Consider the following 15,660-nt stretch of genomic DNA (forward strand, 5'->3'; position numbering starts at 1 on the left):
AATGGCTTGGGTCAGCACTCCTGTTAAACTGGAGAAAATTATGTAACCCCCACTCCAACCCACAAAGAAAGGACTGCCCACGAAGTGTGTGTGTGTGTGCGTGTGTGTGTGTGCGCGCACGCGTGTGCACACAGATCTATGTGTATGTATATATACGTTATATATGTATACACACAGATATAGATAGGTAGGTAGATATAGATACATATATATCTCAAAAAAAGGCAATAACAAAAATACCAAACGATGCTTGCATTGTGGCAGCAGGATAACAGTGTTAAGCGTGAAGGGGAAAGTGGATAAGATCTACTGCAGTTCTACATGACTATGATACTAGCTTAACTTGTACCAGACTTGCCTGTAACTCCCTTCCAAACAGACAGACTTCGTTTAAGAGGAAGGAGTTCCTTACACAAAATGCTTTGTGTTCACATAAATCTGTACTATTCAGAACAAAACCAGTTCTGCTGGCAGAGATTGTGGGTTCGCAGGGACATTTAAGCTTTCATTAAACTGGAAAGCAATCAAGTCTTTATGTCTACAAATTATACATTTAAGAGTTCCACAAATTTGGCAAAGTTCGTGATGACATCTAGGATGTTTTCACCAAATCGTAGACATAAATATGGAAATCATCATCAAACTTGATGAAATAGACAGACGGTTTGGCTTCTACTTGATGAATGACCATGCCAGTCCTTTTAGAGCCATCTTCTTTGGCATATTCCACTTGTTTGCCTACCAGGCTGTCCACAACTTCTCCTGGTTCCCTTTCTGCTGGAGGTGAATCATCTGTATTTAAAAGGCAGAAAAAATAATTTAGAGTCAATTTTTAGATACACACCAACTCACATTATCTATTTTAATAATTAAAAAAAATTTTTTTAATATCCTGAATTCATCTTGATTTTCTAGACCAAGAGTCAGCAAACATTTCCTTCAAAGGCCAGACAATACATGTTAGGCCTGAAGCCATACGGTCTCTGTACCAACTACTCAGCTGTATTGTTGTCACATGAGAGCAGCCACAGATGATATATAAATGAATGGCGTGGTTGTGTGCCAATAAAACTTTATTTACAAAAACAGTGTGCTGACTCCCAAGAGCTAGACATGTAAATGATTTTGAAAATCATAACCAGAAATTCCTTTGGCTTATATTTAGTTATAGCTATAATTACCTAAAGAGGGATGGACTAAAAGGAGCAAAGGGTCAAGAAAACAACTAAATACAGTTGACCCTTGAACAACAGGGGTTTGAACTGCATGGGTCCACTTATACAGGGATTTTTTTCCAACAGTAAATACACGATCTGCAGTTAGTTGAGTCCACAGATGCAGAGGAACCGCAGATGCGAAGGGCTGCCCATAAGTCATATGCAGATTTTCAACTGCGTGGAGGATCAGTCTCCCCATCCCCCAAGCTCTTCAAGAATCAACTGTAATTATACAACTTGTTTCTTTTAAAAAAAATTTTTTATTGAAGTATAGTTGATTTACAATGTTGTGTTCTATAGCTTCTTAAAAGTAAGGCTGCTTTACTTTGAAATAATTTCAAAGCAGATAATACCTACTGGGATTACTGAGAATGTGCTACGCACTTAAAATGCCTAAGTATTCCTGTCTTATCCTGTGAATCCTTAAAGCTTTTTTTCCCCTCAACTTCATGTCATCACACATGGTCCTCTTAACCCAGTTTCAAAATAAAAGAGATTTCCTGTGCTATAAAAATAGGTGCTAAGTGAACTCCATCCTCAGACCAATTACAACTGAATCTCAGAGGATGGCTGAGGCACCTGTACTTTTTTAGAAGCCCCCAAGAAAATCTGAGTGTTGGAAAACACTGCCCACCCTATGACCTAAGCAAGAACTCTGTAAATTCTAGGAATACACATAAAATGAGAACAAACCATAACTGCCAACAATAAAGAAACAAAGTACAAAAAAGGGGAGCCAGGGGATGGAGCTAGGCAGTTACAATTCTATTTTAAGAAACCCCTAACAGGTCCTGAATAACTCAAGCTCTTATCCATATAGTAACAGAGAGCCTTCAAGCAGGACAACCAGGTATCCTGGTTTGCCCAAGACAGTCAGTGCTTACGCCAGTAGTCCTGACACAACGGTTAGCAGTGCACCTTTTTTATTTTCACATGTATCCTGGTTTGGATCATATCATGTATCTGTATTAACAGTAGTTTTGCCTCTTTGATTATAATAAATTCTCTCACTGAACGGCATAACCTGAAACCTGCTATTCTGATCTCACACAACACAAACAAACCACCTGAGCATAGTGTTATCAGTTCTTTAAAAAAAGGAAGTGAAGAGGAAATCTAAGCTGAACTCTTCTTCAACAGTGCTCTTCTGTCAAGCAGCAACATCATACCACACCACACTTTTGCGGCACCTCATGTGTACAAAGAAATTACAAACACATGATCGCCATACATTTTACAGTAACCATGAGAGAAGAAGCCAGGGACTCAGAGGCCACTGCAGGGCTCTTTGTATCAGAACATCACAACAGCAAGTAACAGCAAATAAACTTCCAGACCACTCGAAAGAAAGGAGCGAGAGGATAAAGACGTGGTCGGTACAGGCAATGATTTCATGTGCAAATGACCTCGTACTTTCTATTATCAAGTCAACAGTACTTGCTTTGGACATTTCTCTACAAAAAAGTTTAAAACTTCATAGAGGACGGAGGAAATGCTTTTATGGTATGCTCTCATATTTAAATTCCCGCCTATATAACACTTTGCATTACACATTTATAACAAATATACACACACTTAAAAAAAAAAATCTAAGAAGGCAGAAGTCAGGGCCAGATGAGCACATGAGTAGATTCACTGAGTGGCTTGTTCACAGGAAGAACTTTAAAGAAAAAAAAAAAAAAAAAAGGAACAGAGATGGTGTTACATTGCTAATATATCCAGTGTCTGTCAGTCGGCCATATCTGTCTAGGGCCAAGAATTCATGTGATTGAGGAAAAGCTATTGAGTAGTTTAAAGGGAAAAAAAAAAAAAAAGGCTTACGCAAAAGTGAAATTAAGAAAATAATTTTATTCACAGTAGCATCAAAAAGAATAAAATACTTAGGACTACAAGAAGTGCAAAAACTTATACTCAGAAAACTACAAAACATTGATAGAAATGGAAAAAACACAATAAATGAAAAAACATCCCATGCGCATGGGTCAATGGCTTAACTTAAGATGGCAATACGCCCCTGCCAAACTGATCTAGAGATTCGACACAATACCTAACAGAATCCCAGCTGACTTTTTTGCAGAAATTGACAAGATGATTCTAAAATTCATACGAAATTGCAAAGAACAGCCAAAACAATTCTGAAAAAGAAGGATTCACGCTTCTTGATTTTAAAATTTATTATGAAGCAGTATAATCAAGTTTGACACTGACATAACTATAGACATATGGACAAATGGAATAGAACTCAAAGTCCAGAAATATCTCCATACCTCCATAGTCAAGTAATTTTTACCAAGGGTGCCAAAACCGTTCAGTAGGAAAAAGAACAGTTTTTTCAAAAAGTGGTTTTCAGACAACTGGATTGCCACATGCAAAACAAAGAAGTTGGACATGACACATCATAAACAAATATTAACTCAAAATGTATCAAAGATCCAAGTAAGACCTACATGTAAGAGCTAAAACTGTAAGACTCTTCGAAGAAAATATAGGGGCAAATCTTCATAACCTTTGATTTGGCAAGGGATTATTAGATATGACACCAAAAGCATGAACAATAAAAGGAAAACTAGAAAAATAGGACTTCATCAAAATTAAAAACTTTTGTACTCCAAAGAATACTATCAAGAAACTGAAAAGACAACTCAGAGAGTAAGAGAAAGTATCTGCAAGTCACATCTGACGAGAGACTTGTAACCTATACTATTGACTGTTACAACTCAATAACAGAATGCAATTGAAAAACAGGCAAAGGATGTGAACAGATATTCCTCCAACGAGACACACAAATGGCCAATAACACACGAAAAGATACTTGACATCTTTAGTCATCACAAAAATGAAAACCAAAACCACAATGAGATATCATTTCACTACCACTAGGATGGCTAGAATCAAAGTCAAGTAACAAGTGTTGGTAAGGATGTGGAGAAATCAGAACCCTCACACACTGTTGGTGAGAATGTAAAATGATGCAGCCACTTTGAAAATCAGTCTGACAGCTGCCTAAATGATTCAACCCAGAGTGATCACTATGCCTCATCAATTCCATTCCAAGGCATATACCCAAGAAAACTGAAAACAAATGTCCACTCAGAAGCTTGCACACAATTCTTCATAATAACCAAAAAGAAGCAAAATAATCCAAATATCCATCAATAGATGAATAAACAAAATATAGTATATCCATACAATCGAGTTGTATTTGGTTATTAAAAGAAGTGAAATACACACGCTACAACATGGATGAGCCTTGAAAACATAAGCTGAATGAAAGAAGCTAGTCACAAAGGATCCCACATTATATACACCATTCATATGAAAGTCCAAAGTCCAGAACAGGGAAAGTAAATTATTCTTGGCAAAAGGGTAAAAATTTCACAACCTATGCTTGGTGCATGACTAAAAGAATAATCACTTAACCCTAATAATTAAACCTTTTAAATGTATCTGCATAAAAGTTAATCGAGTATCTTACTCTAAAATTCAAATTCCTTTTGAATTATCAAAAATAAAGTTGTCAATCTATACTTACTAGAATCGGGCATAATGCGAAGGTCGCCTTCTTTATAATCATCTAAGAGCTGGTACATGTACAAGACAGGATCTTTTTCATAGGTGATGTAAAACCATGTGTTCATTATAGGGGCGCGTGCTAAGACCATTCCCCTCCACTCGTCTTTAGAGCCATCCTCGGTCTCAAACATGTGCTCCACTGCTTTGCCAATCATTGTGTCAGCTAGGTGTGCATCACTGATTCGAGATGTTGCTGGGGACAAAAAAGCAAACAATGGTTTACCTGAAAGAATCTGCTTTTTTCTTTTTTTTTTCTGAATTCATCTGTTCTTGGTACTGTACCTAATTAAAACTTTTAGTTGTTTATTCAAGGTATAAAGTGTTTTTTGTTATTGTTTAATAGATAATTATTTTAAATTATGAGATAAAATTATAGACTTACAGAAGAGTTCCAAAAATATTGTTCCCATATACCCTTTACCTACCTTGCCTTTTAAATATCTTATATAACCATTGACCATTTATGAAAACCAAGGTATTAACCTATTCAAGGCATAGGTTTTTACTCTTGCCCCTACAATCTATTTTTTACAGTAATCAGAGTGATATTTGTGGCCGTTATACCAGATTGTGTTGGTCATTTGCTTAAAATACTCCAGCACTTTCCTTTCATAATTTAAATAACGAACTGCTTCTCCAGATCCACAGCCCCTTGGCCATCAAACCCTGCCAGCCCTCTGCCCTCCTGCTCGTCACATACTGCTTGACTGCCTTACACCTCAGCAGCATGGGCATCTTTTCTTGTGATACCCTTGGGCTGACTACAGCCCCCACATCCTTGGTGGCTGGCTCTTCCTAAGCAGATGTCCTCCCAGAGGTTTTCCAGGACCACCCGGTGAAAATAGCCCCAACAATCAGTCACCTAACCGAGCTTGATTTCTTAAAGACATTTACGACTCTCTGCAGTTATCTTGTTTTACATGTTTGTTTACTTGCTTTTAGACTGCACAGCGATGAAAGCAAAGGCCTTTCCCATCTTGTTTCCAATACTGTGATCACAGGGGTTCAACATTTGTTGTATAAATTATTTCAGAGGAAAGCAGGTTGTTCTAGATGGCCTGTGTGATTAGGAACACAGGCCTCCCTACTGGTGTATCAATAGCCCTCTGCAGCGCTGCTCTACATTCCTTAAAGACACAGGTGAAAAATTACAAGTTTCATTTTCTTTTTTAATATTGGGAAAATTATGGAGGAACCTACTGATTTTAAGGTTTTTCCATTCCTCACATTTTGGACAATTATCTTTAAAAAAATTAGCACTTCTATCTTATTCATGAGTACTTCTATTTTTGTCGAAGCTCAAAGGAACAAAGATTAGAATTTCTTGGTAAAGATACTGCTATCCAATTTTATCAGAAGGACACTGTAAACACATACGGTAGTTTACTTAAGTATGCAATAATTACCAAAAATAACAGAATTCCCCACTGTGCATGACACTAAAGCAAAATCCCACTAGTTTTCTTCATACCAGAAGTTATCAAACTTTCTCATCTTAGGACTCCTTTACATTCTTAAAAGTTTTTGCGCATTTGTTTATATGGACGATAAATATCAGTACCAACTATTTTAGAAATTATAAATGACATACCTAAAAATATTTTAAAATACCTACAGAAACACATTTAATGAAAAATATTTTCTAACAGAAAATTAGTAAGAAATGTCTAGCTTTAAAAATGGAGAGCTAGGGGCTTCCCTGGTGGCACAGTGGTTGAGAGTCCACCTGCTGATGCAGGGGACACGGGTTCGTGCCCCAGTCCGGGAAGATACCACATGCCGCGGAGCGGCTGGGCCCGTGAGCCATGGCTGCTGGGCCTGCACGTCCGGAGCCTGTGCTCCACAACGGGAGAGGCCACAACAGTGAGAGGCCCGCGTACCGCAAAAGAAAAAAAAGGACAGCTAGAAATCTCATATCTGTTTCAGCATTCAATCTGTTGTATGTACTTTTAGTTGGTGTATAAAATCACAAAGATATGCTGTTGAAAAAATATTTTATTAGTGTTTTTAGATAATTCTAGGTATTCTTCTATGATACCACATCAAAACTCAACAAGTGGTAGCTTTCCTTAAAGGTTAATTGCAATGTAGAATCTGAAATCATTATCAATAAACTTCTGTCACACTATTAAATTAAAATTTATTTGTCTCCAGAATACATAAAGAATGCCTACAACTCTACAACAAACAAAACAAAAAAATCAAGTAACCTGATCAAAAAAGTGGGCAAAGGACTTGAATCTCCTCAGATAATTAAACACAAAATTACCATACGATTCAGAATTCCACTTCTGGTTAAATACCCAAAAGAACTGAAAGAAGGGCTCAAAGAGATATTTGTATACCCATGTTCACAGCAGCAGTATTCACAATAGCCAAAAGGTAGAAGGAACCCAAGTGTGCAATCATGGATGAATGGGGAAAAAATGTGGTATACACATGCAATGGAATATTATTCAGCCTTAGAAAGAAAGGAAATCCTATCACATGCTACAACATGGATGAATCTTGAGGACATTCTGCTAAGGGAAAGAATCTAGTCACAAAAAGACAAATACTACATGATTCTACTTATGATGTATCTAAAGTAATCAAATTCATAGAAACAGGATGGTGGGTGCCAGGGGCCAGTGGGAGGCAGAAAAGAGTAGCTGTTGTTTTAATGGGGAAAGAATTACAGATTTGCAAAATGAAAAAGCTCTGGAAACCTATTCCATAACAATGTGAATATACTTAATGCCTCTGAACTGTACACTTAAAAATAATTATGGTAGTAAGTTTAATGTTTTGTGTTTTTACCACAACATAAAAAATCTGTCGGTCTTTGAATGGATCGTTCACCAATATATGATTTGGTAACATCATGCATTGCTCACATAGAAAATATTGTATTCACTGAGTTATGCAGATCTTCCAAATAGTGGGAAACTCCAGTGTATAACTGTGAAAGGATGAGAGTGAAAAAGGCAAATTATATTTTAAGATTTTTATGAAAATTAATTTTGACCTCATAAGCCTCCTGAATGGGCCTCTGGGAACCTCAAGGGTCCTCAGACTACACTTTGGGAACTGGTACTCTGTGACATCACATGCTTTTGGGTTGACTGACTTATTTTTCTCTCCACCTTTAGCTTAAGGAAAACAAAAGTGTAACTTTAGTCTAATGTACTGCCTTAAGCAAATTAGGAAAGACCATTTGCTTCCTACATGGAACATAAATGAAGTCCAAATAACTTTTCAGACTAAAGTATCATAGGGAATACCATAGTTAACTCTTAATTAAATTAGGCACGTAACATATTGCTGGTTTGCACACAGGCCTTTGGATTTCCTTTTTTAAATTGCTCTTCTGTTTACAAAAGCAATCCATGTCTACTGTTGGAAACAGAGACGGCCCAGAACTAGAAAGAAAAACATTAAGAAACCCTTAAATCCCATCACCAGAGATACTCATATATCTTCGGATATTTTGGTTTAGTCAAATCACTTTTTTATCAAGATAAAAGGTTTCTTCTGTCCTATGATGACAACAGAGCTAACACAGGTCATGTGGCAGAATGCAGTAAATTTCAAGTCAGCTAGCAGGCTTGCCCTTGAAGGGGTCAGAAACTAAAATTCTGGGTCAGAAAAAGAATGTATGATAATTACTGAGCACAAATAATTGATATAAAGGTGTGGATCATACTTTTTAAGCCCTGAAGGGAAGATTCTTCAATGTTAACTTCTAATGTGGAAAATGGACTGAGGTCAAGATCAGGAGAAAAGAGGATGTGCCTCACGAGGAAGAATGTGTTCAGCTGAACTCAGACTAAAATGCCAAAGATTTACTATTACATAATTAGTTACCTTTGGTTAAAAATACAGATTTAAAGAAAGATTTCTGTGAAAACTGAACTATATTTATACAGGATGAATAAAGACAGCGTTTGCTATCTAAAGCAAGGATTAAAAAATAACTTGCTGCTCTGGCAAAGTTAACTTGATGAGGAAGCATGTGTTCCAGGAACACAATGGCAAAAACAAAGGGGGAAAGGGGACTAGGTAAGCGTCTTCCCTAGACAATTTGATCCCAAATTTCTATCCTCCAACTGCAGATCTGCTGAGGCTCTACTTGTAAATATATAGGCTTTTAAGGACAATTCCAAAAGCATAAACCAGATGCAAGCAATAGCAGCATCACTGTAATAATAAGAAAACATTTCAAAGTAAACACTCTGAAGAAAGTAACAATTTGGGTGTATTCTGTTGACCTTAAAAATAAAATCATATTTTATTTTATTCTTAAAAATAAAACCAGTCATTATTATTTAACTGACACCTTATGCCTTAAGGAACCTAAGGTATGCAAGGAAAAACTGATTTGTATGACATTAAAAAAGCCATTCATTTCCCACAAACCTTGTACAAATGAACCCCAAAAATGTTATAACAGAGTTCACATGTTTTGGTTGCTTAAATTTTGGCTGAAGGTACAATTATCACTTATGTAATAATACACAATGATAAAAATTCACTTCACATAAAGATCCTAAAATAAATACATGAAATTTTTCTGAGCTATTATAATCTGATAAAATGAGCACATTGAATATTTGAGCTAATGAGAAATACTCTTACTCACCAGAGTCCAGATAAACTGAGCAAAATGTGGGAAATAATCATATTAGAAATTATTACACTGTCGACTTCTTGGGGAACAATTTTATACTTCTTTATATCCTTCACAGTTCCTTGAACTTTGGTTTTAGAACATTGGCTGAGCAGTTTTTGTGGTTTTAGGTGACTGATTTAAATGTGTATCAGAAGTACTTGTGCTCCAATAAAAAAATACCAGTAATGCTAATAAAAAGCATCCATTTCAATAATCATTTTTAAAGCATATAATGTACAAACAGTAAAGAGAACTTACCAACTCTATCAGGGAGGACTTCAAGCGCAGAAACTCTTTCATCTTTATTAAGTTCTAGTCCATAAACACAGTCAAATCCATCGTATTTTATAAGGTACAAAGAAGGATTTACAGGCACCTGGTCCAGAACGGTTCCTTTCCACTGGGTGATGGGGCCATTCCCCTCTTTCCACCCATGCTGAATCCTGCAGCCTACGATGTTCCGCCGGGGCTGGGAAACGGGTTTGCTCGGCCCCACACTGCTCCGATGTTTTCTGTATTCACACATATACACACGTAAGGTATCATCTCAAAAGTATGCACTCCTACCAACACAACTACTGCTAGCTAGCATGCTCCCATCACAGATGATCCGGGTTCTGTGCTAGCTAATGTTGCCACACTCGGGGTTCAGGTGGCTGCAGGCAGCCATCTCCCAGTCCCACAGCCGTGCAGTGGTGGCTCACAGGTGGGGCCCGTCTCTAGCAATAGAAGCTTCTTGTGCACCCTAACTGTGGACACGCAGAAAAACACAACTAGTCAATAGCAACTTAGCCTTAAAATTAAGTATTTCAGTTTTTCAGCTTTCTGAGTTTCCTTTAATTCAATCAACTCACAATTATCCAAATTAATCAAAGAAACACAAGGGCTGACTACATGAAATAACCGCACATGCATATATGGCTTTATAAAATAGAAATACATTTCTCATTAAAAAGAAATTCAATTTCACCCATTCTAATGCCCACATAATTTTGTCCCCACTGGCTTAAACAATAAGAATAAACTAGACATTTAACTTTTTCTTAAACTGGAGTCCAGGCTGGCTTCTATCTATGCATTTATACTATCATTACTTCTCTAGAAAACATAACCTTCAACACTTAAATTTGTAACAAATACTTAATGTAGTATTAAAAATTATTGAAGCAACACCAAACTACATTCTTTCTCAATTACAAACAATTGAAAAATCTACATACAATGTTTACAAATAATACACCTGGCTCTCAATATCAGGGAAAAAATCTTCATTTCATGTAGAAATCCAGAGACAAGGGGCAAGATTTGGCTTGAATGCAAGCTGAAGGCCAAAGCCATGCTGGCACATGGATGCTGCTATATGCCAAGAATGAAAAAAATTAGGGAGCAGAAAAGAACGCACTCCCACACTCTTATGGGCATAAAACTCTCATCTGGTAAACCAGAAATAAAAGTGGTGAACAAATGGCATAAGTACAAATAAACTTTTAAAAACAAGTAATTTATTGTAGCCTGTAATATTTAAAACTACAGTTGTATATATTTTAAGTAGACCAGCTTGGTAAACTTAGTGGTTTTGTGAAACAGTGAAAACAGGTTACAACAAGATATTAAAGCTGTCTCAAGGAGGCCTAGAATCAGTTGACACAGTCCTTTACCTAAGCAAGATAGGGAACACCATTTGGGGAACACCTCAGAAGGAAAACTTCTCCAGTTGGACTGTAAAAGGGTTCATAAGGTTATATGCAGGACACGAGACCAGAAAACGCTGTGTCTAACCCAGCCCTTAAGTCTCTGCAAACACCCAGCCAAATGTCCTTCCAGGAAAGGCAGAGCCCTGAACTGAGGACACATACTGAGAATAACATCCTGAGTAGGGTGAGGCCAGCGGGTAAAGGAAAGATGAGGTTCAGATGCTTACAGGGTGGGCCCAAAGGAGGCCGACCTCAACAGGTATCACAGAGGAGACTATACAGAGAAACTTGAGTATGCCATGGGAATACTGAAGAGCTCTGCAGCAAGGATAGCTGTCCTGGAATACTCTCACCCCTTCTCACGTACAAAAGTCTTGGGAGAGGACCGTGGTGGTACCAATGGGTAACGGAGGCAAACCCAAAAATATGCCCACAAGGCAGATGGAAATTATCACCTAACATTATGCACATAACAGAGGCCACGAAAGAGGAACTTACATCAAAAACATAAGAGCCCAGATGAGAGACAGCTACACAAGAGAAGATGTGAGAAAAATCAGACACAGTCAAGAAACAAGCAGCAATTTGAAAACTTTTCAGAAATGAAGGCTAAACTAGAGGAACATGGAAGAAATTGACACCATGGGGCATTTAAGGAAAACAGATAATAAAAAAGAGACAGATGGGAACAGATATGAAATTCCAACTTCCATATAACAGAATCACCCAAAAGCTAAAATCAGAGGAACAGAAAGAATACTAAAATAATTCAAGAAAAATATCCAGAAATAAAAGACTTAAATGTACACACATGCCCCTGGGAAAACTGACCCAGAACTACGGACACTAAGACAGTCTAGTGAAACAAACAAACTTTAAAGAAAATAACATCTCATGGGCATCCAAGCAAAAGAACTGCATCATGTGTAAGGAAAAGATAATCACGTGTGTAAGGAAAAGAAAATCACAGTGACACCGTGTGCCACCAGATAACCGAGTGACAAACTTAAGGTTCTCAGGAAAGAAAATGTGAGGTGAGGGTTTTACAGGCAGCCAAGAATTCTATACTGACCTCCAAGTAAAAGTACACAGATAAAACTGTGTGAACACATAAGAACGCAGGGAATACTGTTCTCACAAATGCTTCCTGAAGAAGTTAACAGTTGGCCATCCATATCCATGGGTTCCACATCCTCAGATTCAACCAAACGTGGATAGAAAAATCCCAAAATTCCAAAAAGCAGAACTTGAATTTGCCATACGCAGGCAACAATTTACCTGTCATTTACATTGTATTTACAACCATTTACATAGTATTTACACTGTATTACGTATTATGAGTAATCTAGAGATGATCTGAAGTATATGGGAGGACTTATGTGGGTAATGTGCAAATACTATGCCATTTTATATAGGGGACTTGAGCATCCATGGATTTTGGTATGGTGTGAAGGGTCCTGGAACCAATCCCCCTCGGACACCAAGGGACGACTGTATAGGACAGAGTTTCAGATAATCAGGAACGCCTGGGGGACTTCCCTGGTGGTCCAGTGGCTAAAACTCCGTACTTCCAATGCAGCACGCCAGGGTTCGATCCCTGCTCAGGGCACTAGATCCCACATGCCACACCTAAAGATCCCATGTGCCGCGACTAAGACCTGCTGCAGCCAAATAAATAAATAAATAAATATTAAGAGGGAAAAAAAGAAAGAACACTTAGAAAAGTTTCAGCACAGAGCTGATAGTAAGCAATGAATATCTCTTACTACAGAACAAACACAGGGACAAGAGAAATACAGTAGTATTTAACCATTACCTGCTCTGAAAATACAGTTAACACCACTCTGAAAAGGGGGAGGAAAGAAGAATACGTAAAGTATAAGAAGCTCACTAAACAGAAGAATATTACTTGGAGCAAAGTACCTGATATTAAATGAAGAGAGAAAGGAGAAAAGCAAGAGCTAAATTCAATATTGTTCACAGTAAGGAACCAATCTATATAACCTTAAATGAATTAATAAGATTAATTTTAAAAGACTTCAGTATAAAACTTAGTGGAGAGGAAAAAACCTTAATAACATATTATCGAGTCTGTAACTTCTAACTACTAACACTCAAACCCGAAAGAAAGTGAACCTCAAGACCTTTTCATAATCCCTGAAAATGTGCCACTACATCCAACTGGCCCTCTGTAGGAATATGGCTGGTGAAGGTGATTACATTCCTCCCTTAGAACACAACAATCTTTGCTAGCATTACGTTTTTCTTCAAATAGACAATTACCTATCTTCTGATCTTTAGGCAAAAGTCCTTGTGATTCATCCTGTGTACAGGATCAGGCTTTCTTCACAACAAAGGCAGAGGTTGGTTCCCAAAACTCACTGAAGAAAGAATTCAGTCATATGCACCATTTTGTAATTCACACAGACATTCCATTATTACTACCAAAACTATAAGCAAACTCAGCATCTTCACCAGTGTGATGGTTAATTTTAATGTGTCAGGTTGGCTGGGCCACAGTATTCAGGTATCTAAGTCAAGCATTAGATGTTTTCTGTGAAGGTATTTTTCTACATGAAACTAAAATGTAAATCAACAGACAGACTGCCTTCCATAACATAGTTGGGCCTCATCCAATCAGTTAAAGGTATTAAGGAAGAGTGTTCGCCCCACACAAAGAGGCAATTCTACCTTCAGACTCAAGCGGCAACATCCGCTCTTCCCTGGATCTCCAGTCTCTCTATGCATGCACCATTGGTGCTGTTTCTCTGGAAAACACTGACTACAAACAGAAAAGATTCCATCCTAGATTCAGAGGCATGACATTTTCTACTACCATGATTCTCAACAAAACCAATATAAACTTAGCCACTGACAGCAGAAAAGGGCAACTGGAAGACTCAGAGCAGTGATTTTCTAGTTCAGTCACTCATCCTTTCTATACTCATTAGTGGCATTCTTCTGGAACCGCAATTGCTTCTGAAGAGGGAGACGCTTGATGCTTTCTAATCACATTTCAGAACAAGCGGTTTTTATCCTGGTCACCTCCAGTGGTAGCACACAAGGCTCTCCTCCATCTTCTGAACAACACAAGGGACTCAAATCTAGCCAGCAAGCATCCCTGTTCAAAGTGGTTCCTATATCCTTTAATTCTGAAGAAACACAATCCCTCCTTTTTGCATGGATTTTATTTCCTCACTTTCTTTAAGGGAACTTTAATCATTAACTTTAAAAAATATTTATGTATGTATGTATTTGTTTATTTGTTTATGGCTGCGTTGGGTCTTCGTTGCGGTGCGCGGGCTTCTCATTGCGGTGGCTTCTCTTGCTGCAGAGCACGGGCTCTAGGCACACGGGCTGCAGTAGTTGTGGCACGCAGGCTCAGTAGTTGTGGCTCACAGGCCCTAGAGCGCAGGCTCAGTAGTTGTGGTGCACGGGCTTAGTTGCTCTGCGGCATGTGGGATCTTCCCAGACCAGGGCTCGAACCCATGTCCCCTGCATTGGCAGGCGGGTTCTTAACCACTGCACCACCAGGGAAGCCCTTAATCATTAACTTTTGCTGTGGTAAATAACATGCTTGGTCTATTCTAACATTTTGCTTTGTGTTTCTGTTTGCAATGATTTGTCTCATTTCCTCAGCCCTTTCTTCCTTTATCTATACAGCTAGGATGAGCAAGGTTTCTTTGCACCAAATAAAGCTTCTAATGGAAGCTGTAGGAATCTATAGATCTTGTTTCTAAACTTACAGCAATTACTTCTAACTTCCTAAATATCCTATTTAAATTCCCTGACAGTCCAGTGGTTAGGATTCCATGCTTTCACTGCCGAGGGCGCGGGTTCGATGCCTGGTTGGGGAGCTTCCCACAAGCCACATGGCTCGGCCAAAAAAATCCTATTTAAACTTAGAATTTTCTATTAAAATCTACAATTAATCAAAACCTATACTTTCCCTTCCCCGGTCCAAGCAAGACTAAAAATAACAAAAAAATTCTTAGTAAAAGAAGGAAAGAATTTTAAAAACAAACATCTTAGCACCTAGTAACCCCTTCCTGGCCACTTTCACCACACTGCTGAAATTTAGTCTTTTGTTCCAAACTGTTATTTATCTTGCTACTATCTTAAAAATAATTTTTAAAAAACATTTCCTTATTTAGAAGTAAACAAGAGGATTTTTGCTGCTTTCTGCAAAATTAACTTTTTTTTCTCATGTACTGGGTTAGCCAGAGTTCGTTCGGGTTTTCTCGTAAACCTGAACTTTTTGGCCAACCCAATACATTTGGTCTTTCTAGACATGTCCTCTGGTAAGTCAGATAGGGTTAACAAATGCAAACTCCAAATTCTTGCAAGCCTCAAAATATTATTTTGTTCTCATCCTTGACTTGCCTAGGTATACAAGGCAGGCTCAGATTCCCTTTCCCCTCAGTACCTTTATTGCAAAAAGGTACTTTCATTGTCTTCTACCTTCCAGAGTTGAGAGATACCAGATGCCAATCTGATCCTTGCTCCTTTGAGGGTAACCCATCTT

At 37.9% G+C, this 15,660-nt stretch overlaps 1 protein-coding gene across 1 annotated transcript in view; it reads right to left on the reverse strand.

Annotated features, from left to right (window-relative positions):
• Positions 1-210: 210 nt before the first annotated feature.
• The window catches only part of SPIN1 (spindlin 1), a 61,374-nt gene continuing 45,924 nt past the window's right edge, over positions 211-15,660 (reverse strand). Inside the window, 4 exon segments of the mRNA XM_081238186.1 lie at positions 211-604; positions 607-792; positions 4,750-4,983; positions 9,700-9,953. Of these exon segments, the coding sequence (XP_081094312.1) occupies positions 546-604; positions 607-792; positions 4,750-4,983; positions 9,700-9,953 (733 nt within the window). The 3' untranslated portion in view covers positions 211-545.

The sequence above is a fragment of the Mesoplodon bidens genome (assembly GCF_964165515.1).
Source record: "Mesoplodon bidens genome assembly, chromosome: 6".
In the NCBI taxonomy this organism is placed as follows: Eukaryota; Metazoa; Chordata; class Mammalia; order Artiodactyla; family Ziphiidae; genus Mesoplodon; species Mesoplodon bidens.